We start from the raw sequence: 18,076 nt of genomic DNA, 5'->3' as shown, positions 1-18,076 counted from the left end.
TTCTATATGGATACCTACATATTCCCATGGGCCTGAGCCATTTTACATTCGGAGTACTTACCTTTGGCCTTTCTCTTCCAGGAATTTGGTCTCCAGCTGAATGTTAAGAAATCATTATTAGCCCCTATAGAGAGAATACAATTCATAAGGGTATATTTGGATTTGTTGGCAGCCAGGGCCTGCCTTCCCACAGACAGATTCATAACTGTTGCCAAATCTGGTTGGGACAGTTAAGGAAGCCCTGTACTACAGTAAGGAACTGTTAGCAGCTCCAAGTCCTATGGCAGCTTGCACCTTTGTGACTGAGCTTGTAGGACTCTGCCTCCACTGCTTTCAGGGTTGGTCAGAAGAATCTGTTCCTCAGCCAGAGACAGCTTGGACAAAGAGGTCACAGTTCCCCTTGAGGTGAAGAACTCCCTAGGCCGGTGAGGAGGGATCAATGAAATGTTTGGTTTGACCAGCTCCAACAATATCGGACAACACACATCACTGAGCGCAACTAGGATAAGGAGCACGACTTGGTACCCTTACAATTTGGGGCATATGGTCACCTTTGGGTGCTCCACTACCTGCCCGCCCTCCCTCCCTCCTGCTTTGGACTGGTGGTGGTTGGATGCTCAGAAAGAACTGAGGGCAGTTTGCCCATGCAGCCCTATGTACTCTGGGGGTGCAGCACGTGGTTGTGTAGAGCAATGGTTTTCAAACTGTGGGTCGCGACCTGACACTGGGTCGCAGCGGCTCTGGTCAGCACTATCGACCAGGCATTTAAGTCCCATCAGCAGTGCTGCCCAGCTGAGGCAGGCTAGTCCTACCTGTTCTGACACCATGCTGCGCCGCCGAAGTGGCAGCAGGTCCGGCTCCTAGGCAGGGAGGCCACGGGGCTCCATGCGCTGCCCCAACCCCAAGCACTGTCTCTACACTCCCTTTAGCCAGGAACCAGTCAATGGGAGCTGGGGGAAAGGGGGAGCAGTGCCTGCAGGTGAGAGCCTTGGGCAGCTGCTTGCGCATTGCCACCTAGGAGCTGGACCTGCTGCTGGTCGCTCCCAGGGCGCAGCGTGGTCCACAGTGCCCCTGCCTCATCGTCGACCAGGAGCTGCCCAAAGTAAGCCTGAGCCCCCAAAGTCCCTTCCTGGACCCCAAATCCTTCATCCCCAGCTCTGTTCGGTCACTGGCATCAACAGTTTTCTTCAACTGGGTCACTAATTTTTTTTTTTTTTTTTTTTAAACCACTGTTATAGAGCACATGCACAGGCCAAATGTGTGCTGCTAACAGGAAAACCACCTCTAATCAAGGTCTTGAGGCCTGTGGTGCGTCCTTAGGCAGACACCAGTTACTGCATAAGATGAGTAACCTCTTAAGACATCCATTGCCACAGAACCTCTGGTGTTTGGTGTAAATATTAAAAACAAGTTTGTCTTTCTGACTGAGCTTATTACATTTTTTTTTTTTTCAGGCTCATTACAATGTGACCACAACTAAACTACTGAATCCAGACCAGCTATTGAATGACATAATTACCATCCTCCCAAAGAAACATGTTGACTATGTACAGAAGGGGTAAGTAAAGTGTCAGGCAAAACTAATTCCAGCTGGTCTTTGCCCAAGTAGCTAGTTCTCTGGTTTTGCTAAAGCAAAGCATTCAGCTTCATTCTCCCCCCTCTCTCTCAGCCCCCTCACACTGCCTCTTGTTAAATATTGTACCTCCTATTAGACCACATGAGAGACACAATATTTACTACATGGATGTATCTGATGCTAAACAAATGTACCTGTAAAGTTCCTTAACTCTCACATATGGATGTTAATATCCTGTGCTGATCTGTCATGCATGTTGTAGCAACTTGCTTGAAAAGCTGAGCAAACTGAGCTAATCCTATCTCTTGTGATTTCATTGACAGCAAAGACTCATTCTGATACTGTGCTGTTTGCTGAGATAAGGCAGTTTAGTGCTATCATGATGGAAATCACTGTGACCTCCATATAATACCACTTAAAATACTATAAATCCTAGCTGACACAATGTGAGCCTTACTACCTGTCCGTACAATGCAAGCCATTGAATAGATGTGCTTTAACTTGCAGGGTCTGGTGGCTAGGGAGTGCTCTATTCCTGGTTCTGCTGCTAACTGACACTGGTCAAAAGACTGTATGTGTCTATACTGAAATTTCCTAGGGTTGTAAAATGGGGATCATAACTCAGGTAATGCTAGGTTTTGTTTATAAAATGCTCTTCCCTTCTTGAAGGGAAGGCATTTAAAAAGATCCGCCTCCTCGTATAAGTGTCCAACTTCATGTTCCAGGAAGATGCATTTAGCTGCATTAAAGTGACAAACTTCTGTGGCCTGGTGATTCAAAGATCAGAGCTTGGTCTTTCACTCCTCCAACTGGCAATAGATGATCTGTAGTTGGCCCTGTGCAGTGCTGCATCTGCAGAGAGCAGGATGGCTCAATTTCTCTTCATCTGGAAGATGGCTGCAGTCTGAGCCTAATGCAGGAGGCTGGAGCAGCCTCACAAGAGGGATGTTGTTGTCATATCTGCAGAAGATAGTCTGACTAGAGGAAAAATATAAAATCATCCCCACGCTTTCTATTCTTCACCATAGATCTCAATTCCCAGGAGAGGCAGGCAGCAGTTCTTGTGGCTAGGAGCCCTTGTGCTCCACATTAGCATTTGCAGACAAGGTATCCTCTTACAAAAGGGAACTAGCTTTCATTTCACCTAACCTTGTTTTGAGCTGTTTGCCCACACTGCTGAATCTCAATGCGCTACTTTGTGTGGGAAGTATTAATTGTACCCACTTAAGCTTTCATGTTGCTAACCTTCTGATGAGTATTAAAACAACTCAATGACTATTCTATTTCTCCTTGCCTTGTCTATGCAGCTATACCCTGAAATGTCAAACCCAGTCAGATTTTGGCAAAGTGACAATGCAATTTGAGCTAGAAGTGTGCCAGCTTAGTAAATCTGAAGTAGTGGGTATCAGGAGGCAACGGCTTAAAGGCGATGCGTGGGTCTACAAGAGACTAGTGGAAGATATCCTATCTAGCTGCAAAGTGTAACTGATGGAGGATTCATATCCTAAGTAAGGGTGGTTTTACACTGCTTCACACTAATTTTTTTAATCATCTAAAAATTGTTCGAAGAACAGATCTGTTTTTAAATACATTAATTTGTAAATAAATGTGACCAACTTATCTGTCCTTGTCTCTTAATCATGTGTCTTTGTATATCAACTGTCTCTAGATGTCCCTGTCTCGTATGGGTATGAACTTTCAACTATTTGTATTCTGCAAATGTAATTTCTTTCTGAAATAATAAACATTTTATAAATATATTAAGATGGGCTCCTCTCTTGGGTATAAAATTAAGGTCCAAATAAGAGTTGTTAATTTTCTAATACCAAAAATAATCTTTACAATGTCTTGTCTTAAAGTACATGTTGGGCAGAAAACAGATGATGATGATTCGTTTGCATAATTCTTTTCCTGCCTAAGTAGGATTTATTGAGATCGTTAACTAAGTCACAGCTGTGGTTACCGTTTAAACTATATGCTCATATATTGAACAAAATAGGATTGACTTCAATAAATATGTTAAGCCAACAATGCTAGGATTTAAAGTATTAAACTCATAAAATTTTATTATATGGTAATTCATTACTAGGCCTTAGTAATGGCTAACAACTGTGTGCATGCTTTCTGATCCTGGAGTGATAGCACTTTGAAGCTTCGAGCTACCTCGGGGATTCCAGTAACTTCTCCATCCAAGCTGATCTAGAGGTATTTCAGACCAGTGGGTGCAGAGGCAGTAACTAAGCAATTCAAACTGACATTGGGGACATGGCTGGAGTCTTGGTCTATGGATACTATTACTATTCAAACATGCACAGCTGGTTAAGCAAACCTACAGGAGGCTAAAGTTTTTGGTAGCTGTTGTGGCTCAATAGTTATAAGGTGGCAGAGTTGCGCTATTACAGACAAGGTGGGTGAGGCAATACCTTTTTATTGGGTCAACTTCTGTGGGTGAGAGACAAGCTTTTGAGCTTACCCAGAGCTCTTCAGGCAGATGTTGCCTTTACAGTGTGTTGTGTTAATCATTACTAAAGGGTGAACTGATTCTGTGCTTCCCTGTAAAATACCACATAGAATCATGGTGATACAAGTCGACACTAATTTAAATCCAAAGAGCAGTGGAAAGGAAGAATGGATTTGTTGGGATTATGTTTTTGCAAATGCACACAGAGCAGTGCAAAGAACGCTGCTAAAATGTTTTGTAAAATACAAAAAAGTGATAGTAACTAAGCATTTTAAGTAACTCTTCCTGGGCTTCCCTTTACATAGCCCTGCATATCTTACACAGCTGCAGCCTGACTTTGAGCCAATCAGACCTGGCAGAGGGAGAATATTATAAGTTACTAGGTGTTCCTGGTGGATGCAAGACCAAGATATAGTTTCCATAGAGCTGTGTCAAAAATCTAGAACACTCCTACAGACAAGATTTTTCTATGACCGCTCCCCAAACTGGGGTGTGCCCCCTGGGGGGTGCAGAGGAACACTGAGGGGGTTGCCATGACCCTTCTCCCCCACACCCCTTTCCTGGAGCCACAGTCCCAGGGAGTGGGGTTGCAGACATGCTAAGGGGGGATGAGGTAAAAGGCTTAGGGACCACTGTTCTGACATGCTGGTAATAGCTGGCTTGCTTCCCTCTGAGCACTGAACAGACTATTGTTGATGCAGAAGTGTTTGGATATAGACTCTTCATTAGTGTTCAGCTATCCCAATGATGCATTCTCTTTAGGCTATGCTACAGATTCAAACTGTTTGAAGATCCAAAGGGAAGAATGCCTTGCTATGTGCTAAAGCAGAGCAGCATAGATGGTTCTGTTGAAATCCTACCTTGTGAGGTAGATGTTGTAAACTACAGTTTACTAGTATGAATATTTGCATATGAAGAACACATGCATAGTCTTCCCACCTCCCATAACTCTTAAACAAAACCTATTTCAAAGACTGAAACACAAACCTTTTGAACAATCTGAATTATTGTACACTAACAAGGCTGGTCTAATAGTCTTCATAAGTGCATAAGAGCTGTATGGATGATTTAGACTAACATAGAACTTCTACTGGCTCCTATATTTGTGTGTCAGATTTCTGCTTCTCAACCCGCATTCTACTAATAACTTTATGAACGTAGCACCTGGTCTTCAGAGCATGACACTCTAGCTGCACTTGCTGGTCATGTATCATGGTAGCATCCAAAAGCCCATTGTAGGTGCTGCACAAGCATACATGGTCCTTGCCTTGACCTTAACTTAAGTTAAAAAGTGTAATAGGTGATGAATCTAACAGTCAAGTTGTCCAGGATCATGTCAGATTTTCTAGATGAGTACTTTGCTAATTCCTCCTTAACCTAGCCTACTTGGCTGACTTCATGTTGGTGTAAGAACATGTGAGTCTTCAGTGATTTGAAGGTCAGAGTAGTGGCCCTGAAACATGACCCTATGATGCTGGTCAGATGCAGAGATCTAGCAGAGGGTGATTGTGACAACACAGCACTATCATGAAGGCTTTAAATGAAAATAATTTGACAAAACTCAAACCAGGGTCCTTGGACATGAACTAGTTTCCTGGTTGACGGACTTGGCCAAGGAAAGGTAATGGCATAGAGAATACACTTTAAAGTTTGCAGTCTATACGAAGCTGGGAGGGGTTGCAAGTGCTTTGGAGGATAGGATTAAAATTTAAAATGATCTGAATAAACTGGAGAAATGGTCTGAAGTAAATAGGATGAAATGCAATAAGGATAACGGCAAAGTACTCCTCTTAGGAAGGAACAATCACGTGCACACGTACATAATGGGAAATGGCTGCCTAGGAAGGAGTACTGCAGAAAAGGATCTGGGGCTTATAGTGGATCATAAGCAAAATATGAGGCAACACTGTTGCAAAAAACAAAACAAAACACACAACCCCCAAACAAACCAATCATTCTGGGATGTATTGGCAGGAGTGTTGTAAGCAAGACACGAGAAGTAATTCTTCCGCTCTAGTCTGTGCTGATTAGGCCTCAACTGGCATATTGTGTTCAGTTCTGGGTGCCACATTTCAGGAAGGATGTGGACAAATTGGAGAAAGTCCAGAGAAGAGCAACAAAAATGATTAAAGGTCTAGAAAACATGACCCATGAGGGAAGATTGAAAAAATTTGATTTGTTTAGTCTGGAGAAGAGAAGACACAGAGGACACAACAGTTTTCAAGTACATAAAAGGCTGTTACAGAGAGGTGGGAGAAAAAAATGTTCTTATTAACCCTTGAGAGTAGAACAAGAAGCAATGGGCTTAAATTGCAGCAAGGGTGGTTTAAGTTGGACATTAGAAAAAACTTCCTAACTGTCAGGGTGGTTAAGCACTGGAATAAATTGCCCAGAGATGTTGTGGACTCTCCATCATAGGAGATTTTTAAGAGCAGGTTAGACAAACACCTGTCAAGGATGGTCTAGATAATACTTAGTCCTGGCTTGAGTGCAGGAGACTGAACTAGATGACCGCTTGAGGTCCCTTCCAGTTCTATGATTCTATGTTGCCACTGCTGTTTGTACAGCAGCTGGCATGTTATGAGTGCTCCTGTCAACAAACACCTGTTGGCCTTAGAAGTAAGAGTGAGACCTTGCAGAATGGCAGAGAGAAACTTATATGACTAGCTCAGGGCTTGCAGGCAGCGATTGATCGATCCAGCGATGGTCAATATTTTCACCTTTGCTCAGGGGTCAATTTATCGTGTCAGAGGTGAAAGTATGCAGGTATGGTCCAGTATGGCATACCGGCAAGAGCCAGTATGCCGTGCCGGACCGGATCGGCTTCCCCAGGCTGGCGATTTAAAGGGCCCAGGGCTCCCTGCAGCGGCCGGAGCCCTGGGCCTTTTAAAGCGCTGCCCAAGCCCCGCTGCCAGAGCCCCGGGGAAGCAGCGGCAGGGCTCCGGTGGTGATTTAAAGACTTTGGGGCTCCCAGCCAGAGCCTCTGGGCCTTTAAATCTTGATTTAAAGGGCCCAGGTATTTAAAGGCCCTGCCTATTCCGGTTGAGGCCACGCCCCCCTGCTCAGGGTTCTGGAGTACCAGTGAGTCCTTTAAGTTGCTTTCACCCTTGCCACTGAGCACTCTCCCGTTGACTCCGGTACTCCACCAGAATGAGGAGCGCAAGCGGAGTCGACGGGAGAGTGAAGACAACCCGAGTAAGTAGATTTAACTTCGTCGACTTCAGCTACACTATTCCCGTAGCTGAAGTTGCGTATCTTAAATCAACCCCGCACGGTAGTGTAGACAAGCTCTCAGACTGTGCCTGTATGTGGCTTTTCCTACTTTGGAGTCCCATTGCACACATATACTCAGTGGGCTTCAGAGTATGAATCTGTATACTTGGGCTACAGTTGTCTTGTAATGAACTACCAAGTGTACAAACCATTACTGTGTGATGAACAGAATTGCATGGTTATTACTGTGCAAAACAAAGACTGCTACCTCCCTTGAAAGCAAATGGTTGCAGTGCAGCCATGAACTTACTGCTTCTTCCTGTCTAGTGACCTTACAAACAGAGAGGTAGGCTATTTTAGGCATCTCTATTTTAAAGTGCAAGACAGCAGTGGCTTTGCCATCACAACAGTCTAGTTCCTCTTAAGCAAATGCCATAATTGTTCATTTCAATTTCAGAAATAAGCATTCTCTAATGCATGTCATTTTGTGATGTGTTTAGAAGCACATCCTCCATCGCTGTCTGCATCATAGGAATGACAAGAGTGGGATGTTATGAAAGCAGACTGTAATTAAGATGTTTTGTGCCTCCTTTTTAAACTAAAAACAGTTGGAAGATAATTGATTCAAGTTGTCTTACATCCTCTGATGTGTGAAACAAGGTTCCTCTTTACAGGTTCCAGTATTGATTTATTGATTTATTTATTTATTGCCTGATATTCTTTACTCTGAAAAAATGACACATCAAGTTGAGAATCAGGGGTCGGGGCAAAAAGCAAGGTTCCTTTCAGTGCTTATGCAAAGCAGAGGAAGGACTGAATATGTCACCCATCCCATCTTCTATTTGGAGAGCTGCAGCTCTGGGACAGGTGAATGCAACTGGCATGCATGGCAAACACAAACAGATATTTTTTTTAAAAAGCTGAAGGCTACTAGAATGACAGAACCCAAGTACTATTTGAATTTTAAGTGTTGTGCCCTGATACAAGTGGCTTAGAGGATCCAGATTTGGATCCATGCAAAATTCTTGATTAGATGTGTTTTGACCAGCTGTAAAACTGGGCCAGCTCACAGGGGCTCAGTAACCAGCTCCTCTTGGCCGGTAGCTGCATAGTGTGCTCCAGAATCTCAGCTTAAACAAAATAAAGAAAAAACCTGGGCTACCCCTGCCCTGTCAAACTTGTGTGCCCCTAGCTGCTATAAAGCCCCAACAAACAGTACAGCAGGCACCCAAGAAACCATGCAGCTGCGGGCGTGCATCATGCTTTTTGGTGGCAGGGGTCTAGATGAAGATGAGCTCCTAAGCCCAGAGGTGGCCCCCTCCACAATGTGACCCTGTCTCATGTTTTGAGCATGCTCAGAACTGTCTGTCTTTGCATTAACCTCTCAGAGCTAACAGCTTCTTGCAAGCATAGAAGAATAATAGGGATTGATGTTGTATGCAGGTGTCCACTGAGGGGCAACAGCATGGCATCCTAGCTGCTGTAGGGTACCCTGATCCATATGGAGTTGTGCAGAGGGGAGGTGAACACCATCACAGCACGTCAGACTTTCTTACTGTAGCTGAGAAAGGTCATGTTTAATGAAGGGTGAGTTATAGGCTTCCCTGTCTTTGCATAGCAATGCCCATCCAGTGGTTTGGATACCGCATCTCAGGTGGGCTGTCTTGTCATTACGACTCTGGTGGAAAGAAACAGCACATGATAGCTCTGCATGAAGTGAGATGTACTGATGACGTTGGCGTGTGGTTCAAATCCTAACCCCATGCTGTGTCCACTGTGCCAAGCCTGGTGGATTACATGTAAGGTATGATACTAGATCTGGATCCTAGTGCTACTAGGGCAGCCAGTAATTCTCTTAGGTCTGTGTCCGAGGCACCCTCCAAACACAATTACTTGCCATGGTTAAATCACCAGCATTGGTGGGGTGTTGTGACATGCGATTTAAAAATAGATTGTCTATGGCTGCCGGAATGATTTGGTGATGCTTTTATAAAGTACGTTCCCAGGCAAGTCAGCAAGTTAACGGAGTTAGCTCTATAAGGTGCTAACCAAATTCACTGTGCAGGCAGGCAAACAGATAGGGGAAGGCATTTCATTAAGCACCGGGAGTTCATTTGAGACACCTCTGTTCTCAATTGGGATTTGTGGCAACTTGGAGCAACTCTAACTTACTCTAGAGTGTTAGGGCCATTCTCATAGCCACTGATGTCTGCTAAGTATGGTCCCTTGCACACTAGACATACCCCTTTTCTATGTGGCCAGCTGGACGGGTTTGTAGCATAAGTGCCAGGAGCGTTCTTTACCCTGGTGCAGAATTGCTGCTCCGCAAACTTCACTGTCCCTGGAAATACGCTTGTACCCCATGCTTGCACAGTTATACAGTGTGCGGGGGTCCCTGGACTGTAGGACCGCTGAGTCCTCCAAACTTAAAGAGACTAAGTAAGCAGTGTCTCACCCTAACAGATGATAGAAGCGTGGGACCAAACTTTCCCAGTTCTAAGCCTTTTTCTTGTAAATCTTCTTCCAGGTGTTGAGATGTGGGGGCGGGAGAGGCCAAGTGATGATGTCACTCTCCCTCTTTTATACCTTCTTTCAGCTGCTAGAAAGATCCTTCCTGTGACTTGGGGGTCAGGCAGTCCCCATTGGTCAAGCAGTTTCCATTGCACATGTGCCTTCGCTAAGGAGTCTCTGGATAGTGGATTCTTTTCCAGATGGGCCATCATCACTATCTGGCCTTCCTTTGTTGCAACTGAAAGGCTGGCTGTGGGTGTTTCCCCACCTCACAACATAATTCATGTGGCAATAATTGCACATACAGTGACAGCACATACAATCCAATAGGCTATTCATGTTCAACAGATCAAGACTTTTAAAATGATACCTCACAAGACATGCAATGTACAAAACATAATCGTATGACAGTGGTGAATATGGGGGTTCCAGGATGTGACTTTGAGGTACAGAGTGTCACACATAGCAGGCGCAGGGCAGCTAGGAATCTGGTTCAAAATTCCCTGTGTTTAGGTACATTGGCAGCTTCTGAGGCCACTGATGATGGTTTTGTTGACAGAGGATCCCGGTGGTTGACTCTTCTTTCCTTGGGACAGGACTAGAGCTATTTGTGGGTAACTGGTCTTTTATCCAGGTGTTTGTGCAGGTTACTGTCCTTTGTATGTTAGAGTGTGTTAAATACACAGATGGATAAATATTCATAGATTCTAAGGCCAGAAGGGACCATTGTGACCATCTAGTCTGACCTACTGTATAACAGAGGCCATGCGACTACCCCAGAATAATTTCTGTTTGATCTACAGAATATCTTAAAAAAACAATAACAAAACCCACACCACAACTCTATCCAAAACTATTTGTCAGGCTAATGTGTTGACATATATGTGATGCGATGGGGTGTTCACCCCACACCAGCCTAGGAAGGGGTTAAGGAGGCTGAGAATGGGCCAGGTAACCAGCTAGGCCACAGATGAGGGGAATTAGGTGGGCTAAGTAATCCCCTGAGTGATGATGGTGCCCAACTGAGAAGGAACAGGCAGGGCTAGGATAGCTGGCAACAGAAGGGGGCCCCGGGGAAGTAGTCTCTAGTCACTCCCTGGAAGTAGGTGTGTTTGAGGCTACAGTGCCAGGTAGCCTGCAGTTACTCTGGGGAAGGAAGGAGTTTGGGCTGGTAAATACAGAGAAAGGGAAGCCAGAAGGTAGAGCTGAGAAGTAGGAAGATGTAGGAAGGAGTCCAGGGGAAGAGCAACATGATCTGGGAGTGAGCAGGCCACTGTAGCTAGAGATAGGGTCCTTTGCAGAGGGCAGGCCTGGGTTCCACTGCCAGGCACAGAAGTGCATGAGTAGGCCACCTGAAACCGTTGGTATGGAAAGACTTTGATACCTCTGAAGGGGAAGACTTTAGCGACCTGGCTGGAGGCCCAGCCACGAGGACAGAGTACCCTGGGGGTCACAGGGAGCAAGACAGAGACGATAGGGCGTGCAGCAAGCAACAAAAGAGGACGTCAGATCTGAGTGGAGCTAATCCCCAGACATGGCCACGAGGAGGGGCCCCCGCAGTGAGTAGAGTGCCCCCTGACACGTGATATCAGCTGATGTTACTGTACAGTACGTGAAGAACCAGAAAGCCCAAATTGTTATTCTGGGTTTGGTCTACGCTAATGTTAGTAAAGATCTTTGCTAACCTTGAGAGACAGAAGCTGAAACAAAGATGAAAATGTGTTTTGAAGGAAAGGGGAAATAAACAGACACATTATTAATCTAAAAAAAATCAAACTGAGTAACTGTTCATGATGACAAAGTTTGGAATTTGGGCACAACATAGAACGTAGCTCAGAGAAAAACATAACAGAAATTTGTTTTTCAGAATCAGTCAGGAGCTCAGACTGTTAGACTAATTATCTGCCCTTTGTTTTACTTTAATTAAAGTCAATATATTAACCCAAGGGAATTACTGAGCTGACATCTGTAATTTATGAAAATAATGTAGCATTTTAAAAAGCAAACAAATAAGAATGCCATATGGAGCACCCCTCAAACGTCTAAAAGCCACAACCCATTATTGGTGGGACAGACTGATAACAAGGTTGTAGTTTGCTTCCTTTTAATACTTTTGGCAGTACTTGCCAGTGCCTAAAGCTTTAATCTGCTGGTCCTTGAAAAATGTAATAGCGTGACGTTTTCACCAAAAAGCTTACAATATAATGTTCTGTGATCACAGCCTGTCTAATTTCTGGAAAATGGATTTTGTTACCTCAGAATGCTTAAATACATTCACCGCTTTGTTCTGTCATCTGTTAAGCACCGCATATCTGCTGACTTTCATACAGGCCCAACATCACTGAAGGCAATGGAGTTGTCCGGGTGGTTATATAGGGCATATTTGGCCTGCAAGATCTTCATTATTGTTGATGATGATGGTTAAGCAAGAAAAGGAAAGAACTTTGCTTGCTGTATGATTCTATGATTCAGATCCTAGACCATTATAGAAATTAACTGAAGCGTAAGAAATATAGAACTAAGTGGGGCTGTTTAGTCATGTTTCAGAATGGAAACACATTTCATTGATTTGGTCAGCCTTTGGAAAGCTTTGATTTACTTAGCAGGGATTGGGGGGATTTTGTTACGTAGTAGGAGGTTGCACTGTAAGGTTTTTCCCTTTAGGCTTTTATTTTGTTTTAATTTATTAAATTCATAGAATTTTAAGGCCAGAAAGGACACGTTGATTCTCTTTCCAGTCTGACCACCTTCATTACCCAGACCAGAGGATCTTGTTTAGTAATTCTTGCAGAGAGGAATCATTGTTTTCATGACTGAAACCTGGGCACTTGGCAGTAGGTGCCCATAGAAATTAATTTAATAGCTCAGTGCAAGTGCTCCCTGTGTCATGGAATGTACTATGTCCCTACGTTTTTGAAAGTGAAGCACCTCCATTTCAGAAGAAGGAATTACCACCCCCCCCAACTCCAGCCTGCGGTGGTCAAGATTTACCAATTTTTTAGAACTGAACTGAAATGTGTATTTTCAGACCGACCTTTAACGATCAGGCCCCTTTAAGGTGTCTCAAGTGATACACATTTGGAAAATTCCGACCTGTAATGTAATGAAATGAGCTCTAGTATACTAAATGAGCTCTAGTATACTTTCTAACCATCCTGACATGTAAAGGCAAAGAGCTTCAGTTATGAATTTTCTGTCATCGTAAGTCTGAAAATAGAAGACTAAAGGATCTGTTGGGTCCTTGGCTGCTTTGGAAACTCAGGCCATTCATGTAGCACCTAAATGTGGATTTAGAAACCTATATTTAGGGTCTTATAAATATTTGGTCAATGTCATTGGTGCATAGGCTGTCCATTACTTCAGTGTGTGTCTACCAACGTTAGCCAGAATGCCTTCATTCTCTCAAATTGGATCCCAAAGGTCACAAAGCTGACATGGCTACTATTTGGCTGGGTTTTAAGATACATATATATATTTATGGTAAAACCTCAGTGCTTATGCCAGATTTACACTACTGAAAGCTTGCCTGAGTATCTGTGATGAGCACCATATTAGTCAGCACTGAGGATTGACCCAGGGGCCTTTGGATTGAAAAGCTCACAGCCTCTGAGGGTTAGTGAGGTTACAGACTCACAATGTAAGACTCCAATCCTGCAAACACTAACACCTCTGAGAACTTAATAGGGCTCCTCAGGTACATCAAGTCACTCCTGTGCATGACTATTTCTAGGGTTAAGATCCAAGTTTCTCATCACTCCTGTCCAGGAGGGACCATTCCTTGGAGGAAGAAGATGGCTCAGTTTCCATGACCATTCAGGTCCTAGCCTGTGCTGAGCCTGCCTCCTAGCATCAACATTTGGGCTGGTTTTTGTGATGTGGACCCTGGCCTGAGGCTACCAGCTCCCCTCACTTCACTGACCAAATGAATAATGACTTCCTACAGATAATGACTTCCTGTTGCTGCATACTGGGCTGAGCCAGGGGTCCTGGCTGCTCACACAAGTGGTTCCACTGCACTCAATGGGGTACTACTCCCGTGAGCCAGGTAAAGTTGAGTTGGGGTCTGATCTTGCTCAGAACTACTTTTGATTTCAGTGAGACCAGCATTTCACTCCAGGCTCCATAGCCCATTTTCAGTCCCACAGTAAATCTGGTTTTGCTATAGTACGTTAATATATTTTGTTTGGTCAGATCTGCACCTCGCATGTTTAAGTAGATTTGAATAAATTGGCTCCCTAGAAATCCTGTTTATTTCTCTAAGCATGTTCCGCAGTTGTTCAAGCCTTGACTAATCCAATTTTCCATAAGTCGGGGATATCAGATAGAGCAGATCAACTTATTCTGGGGTTTGCAGGTTTTTTGTTTTTGTTTTTGTAATGTTAAAAGGTATTATTTTATTTTGGGAACAAAATACATGGCATCATTTACACCCGTGTTCATCGAGTTAAAAGATCAGGCAGCCGGATTTATTTTTTATCAGTCAGCTCTGAAAAAGTGATATAGAATTAGACACCCTGTGAACTGCTTGTTTGGTCTAATGTGCGGGCTTCGCTTCATTAGAGGGTATCGAATAATCCACTGTCATCTTTGTTTTTATCGTATTAGTTTTTTGGCAGAGAATTTATTCAGTCTCCAGTATATAGTTATTTATGTGCTACCAACTCGCTTTTTTGCATTCCCCGGAGAAAGCTCCATTAAAACTCTTAATGTGACACCACATATTTTTACTAGACTCGAAAATAGTTAGAATTTTAATTTGAATTGAAATGACTAAGTAATAGCCGGACAAATCATTCTGAGATCCCCAGAGCTCTTAATTGTAATTCTCCATTGTTTCTATGCATACATTTTCTTTCCATGTGCTCATTCTGAAACACTCACTAATTTTTTAAAATGTTCTATACTCACTTATTTAATATTTTTATGGGTTAACAACTTCATGATTAAACTCTAATTTTACATATAAATGGTGGAAACAATAAGCCCATTCAAGTGTTTGGAAAATAAAGCATGTTTATATTTTAAGATGAGTTTAATTTAAGGAATTTGTAATTTAAAAAAAAAATTTTTAAAGGCGGCGGGCGGGAAGACAAGCTACCCTAGCAAAAGAAATGTTCGGAGTGTATTGTGGGCCGTAGCAGCGCACTTCCCACTGCTACGACGAAGAGCAGCATTTCCCCAGGATTGCCAACCCCAAGCATTGCAACATTGTGAGATTGGCTTAAAAGTAATGAGACTTTTTTTTTTTAAATGAGGTTTGTGTATTATCTGCCTCCTGATTCCTAAGCTCTACCAGAGAAGCTGCCTGCCTGCCCCCAGTTTGTGTATGTGATCATCTCAGATTCAAAACCCAGCCTTCGCTGCACATTTTAAAACCAGCCCTGCCCACTGGCTACTTAGCAGGGGAGATCTACTCACCTATCTGCACCTCACGGGTGGGGAGCTGCCCTGTGGCTCTCCGGTTCCCCCTGTTTATCATTACCTTTTCTCCCTCTCACCGAAAGCTTCTGCCCACTCAAGTTCTCCATCATGCTGCCCTGGCTTTCCCTTTCTGTGACATGTTGCCTCCTATTCTTGGATTCTCCCTCACTGCTAACCCACGCCCTTACTTTCACCTCCTCAGGCTCTTCCTGCTGCATCCCACCTTCCCCTGCATCTCCTCAGTCTGCCTCCTGCTCCCCACACTCTTCTGACTAATACACTCCTGTCTGGTTTCCTAACACACTCCTCTTCCCTACTGCCCCCAGTCCCATTCCTGATCACTCCACATTCTCCTGGCCTCCACATGCGGACACAGGGACCACCATCTTCCCTCAGCACAGCCTTGCTTCAGCCCCATTGAAAACAATAAGAGATGGCAGCCATCTTTTACTAGGGGCACACTCACTTTCACCTGCAAAGGCTGTAGAAAAGTAGCAGCCATCTTGGTTGAGGGCAACCTGTGGTTTCACTTCCATTGACAACCATGAGAGATGGGGACCCTTTTGCATAAAGGCAAAAATGTCATGAGTGTAAGGTGAGAAAGCAGGAGATAAGCCATGAAACCAAAACAAACTATCACAGGACTCGCCAATTTTCAAAGTTTTATGGTAACTCTGGCTTCTTTGTGCTACACTTCAAGGGTTTATGGTACCTCCCACACACATTTCTCTGGGCACAGAACTGATACACACGCTGGAGGCCAAAGTATACCATTCAAATTGAAAGTAATGCATTTTGCCCATTTTTGGATAAGCTTGCAAAAAAAAATTAGAAGTAAAGGCCCAATTCTGCAACCCTGTTGACCAGGTACATTGAGGTTAAAACCAGAACTTGCTCTGTTTGCACTAGCATTTTACACCATGTTAGTTATCTTGTTGTAGTCTCACCTTCTTTTCCAATTGTCAACATGACCTCAGGCCAGCTCACCCTTAACTAGCCTCTCAGTAGCTACATCGAGAGATTCTGCAAGTGGTAATAGCTGTTTAATTTGTAAATCAATACTTCTGCAGTGGTTTGAGATTACCTTAGACCCCAGCCGTGGCAAGATATTTCAGCAAAGGGGAGTGAAAGAACAAAGTGGCCTTACTGTTAACTTTTGTAGAGAAATGCTTTCTCATGTTAAGCTAATCAGAACACACTGTTAAAGTCAGCACAGAGTATTTTGGAGGGGCACTGACTTGTCCAGGGATAACAAAGGAAGAAATGTCATGTTAATTAATTTGAAAGTTAATGTTACTTGTTAAGACTTGGTCACTTTTTTTCTGAAATAATCTGAACTGATTAGATAAAATACAACAGTGGGAAGGCAAATTGCCTATTGTAAGTTCCAGGACTAGTTCAAAATAATTATTTTGTAATGAGTGTTTTAGTGAGGTGAAAAGGACAGTCGCAAATACTTTTGTTTAAATACACTTACAAATGGTGGTTTTGCTAATTGCATTTAGCAAATTAAATATTGAGATCGTTCATTTCTCTACAGTATCTGTTCATGGTAATATGGACAGTAAATTGTCATGTTTAGCTAAAAAACCCCAAACCATCATCTTATTTTCATAAGTCACTTATAACTGAGACAGTTCAGTTTGGACTGATCCTTTCTGAAGTTACGTAAAAACAGGATAATTTGCAGCTCAGAGAAAAGGGCCTGGGGGCTACCAGAGAGAGAGTACCTCTTCTGGTGGCTAGTGATAATTCGAACTGCATGAGTCTCTTGGTAACTGACCTATAGTAACTTTGGTAAGGCTGACAATTCTACATAGTTGACACTTGAACTGGCAACTAATTTCATTACTTGTAGACAGCTGTTAGAATGTGTGATCATGTAATTACAGACTGTCTCAAATGCAATGCTATTATTTTATTTGTATTTCAATAGCGGCTAGGAACACCAGCCCTGGGCTAGGTGCGCAGTCTGCTACGGGCTGTACAAATACGTAACAAACAGACAGCTCTGCCCTGAATCTACAAATCTACAAATACTTTATTACAAATCTAGCAATACTTTATTTCACAGCCTTACGCACTTCTGCGTGCCAGTGTGGCCACAGAACAGTATGTAAAAATCACTAACATGCACAGTACAGATAAAGTTGGCTTGAAGTACCACAGAAGCATTACAGTAAAACTGCAGAGTCAGGGAATAACAGGGAGATTGGCCTAATTCTACCTGTGTGTTCAGGTTTTCCTCTCAAGTGTGGGACTAAGGAGCCAAGGTGAAGCCCTGCCCAGAAGGGGCAGGTGACTAGGTAGGGTCAGGGTCCCCTGAGTCCAGGCTGGAACTGGAAGCATGCCTGTTATGAAAGGAGTTGCCTGCCTAGGGTGTCTGAACTGCACTCAGAGGTGCGTCTACAGCTGGAGACAGATCTGAGCTCGCTTTAACCTAGCTAGCCCAAATACCAAGAACAGTGAATTCACCCACCTGGGACCATGGGTACATATTTGAGCACAAACCTGCTCCCTTTGAGGGAGTTGGGGTCAGTGTTCCCTCTAATTTTTCCCACCCATGTGCAGAATGAATTTTGTTATGTGCACCAGTATGGAGGTGATGTGTGTGGCTGATGGGTTCAGAGTGTCTGAGGGGGCTCAGGGCTAGGGCAGAGGGTTGGGGTGTTGGGGGTATGAGGGCTCTGGCTGGGGGTGTGGGCTCTGTGGTAGGGCCGGGGATGAGGGGCTCAGGGCTGGGGCAGAGGGTTGGGGTGGGAGGGTGAGGGCTCCGGCTGGAGGAGTGGGGCTGGGGATGAAAGGTTTGGGGTGCAGTTGGGCTTCCCAGGGCTATGGTGGGGAGAGAGGACTTCTCCCAGTGCTCTCTCCCCGCAGCAGCACCTGGGCTGGGG

At 44.0% G+C, this 18,076-nt stretch overlaps 1 protein-coding gene across 2 annotated transcripts in view; it reads left to right on the top strand.

Moving 5' to 3' along the window:
- The window catches only part of MELK (maternal embryonic leucine zipper kinase), a 39,593-nt gene extending 36,308 nt beyond the window's left edge, over positions 1 to 3,285 (top strand). Inside the window, exons 16-17 of one of the 2 annotated variants that reach the window (XM_084628555.1) lie at positions 1,455 to 1,558; positions 2,884 to 3,285. In XM_084628555.1, coding sequence (XP_084484681.1) covers positions 1,455 to 1,558; positions 2,884 to 3,061 — 282 coding nt within the window. In that variant the 3' untranslated portion in view covers positions 3,062 to 3,285. The remainder of the gene's footprint in view (positions 1 to 1,454; positions 1,559 to 2,883) is intronic. The other variant, XM_084628554.1, reaches the window with a different exon arrangement.
- The last annotated feature ends 14,791 nt before the right edge of the window (positions 3,286 to 18,076 follow it).

The sequence above is a fragment of the Lepidochelys olivacea genome (genome assembly GCF_965140295.1).
Source record: "Lepidochelys olivacea isolate rLepOli2 genome assembly, chromosome: 5".
Taxonomy (NCBI): domain Eukaryota; kingdom Metazoa; phylum Chordata; order Testudines; family Cheloniidae; genus Lepidochelys; species Lepidochelys olivacea.
Note: the sequence above shows the minus strand (reverse complement) of the source record. Positions and strands in the feature narration are given on the sequence as shown.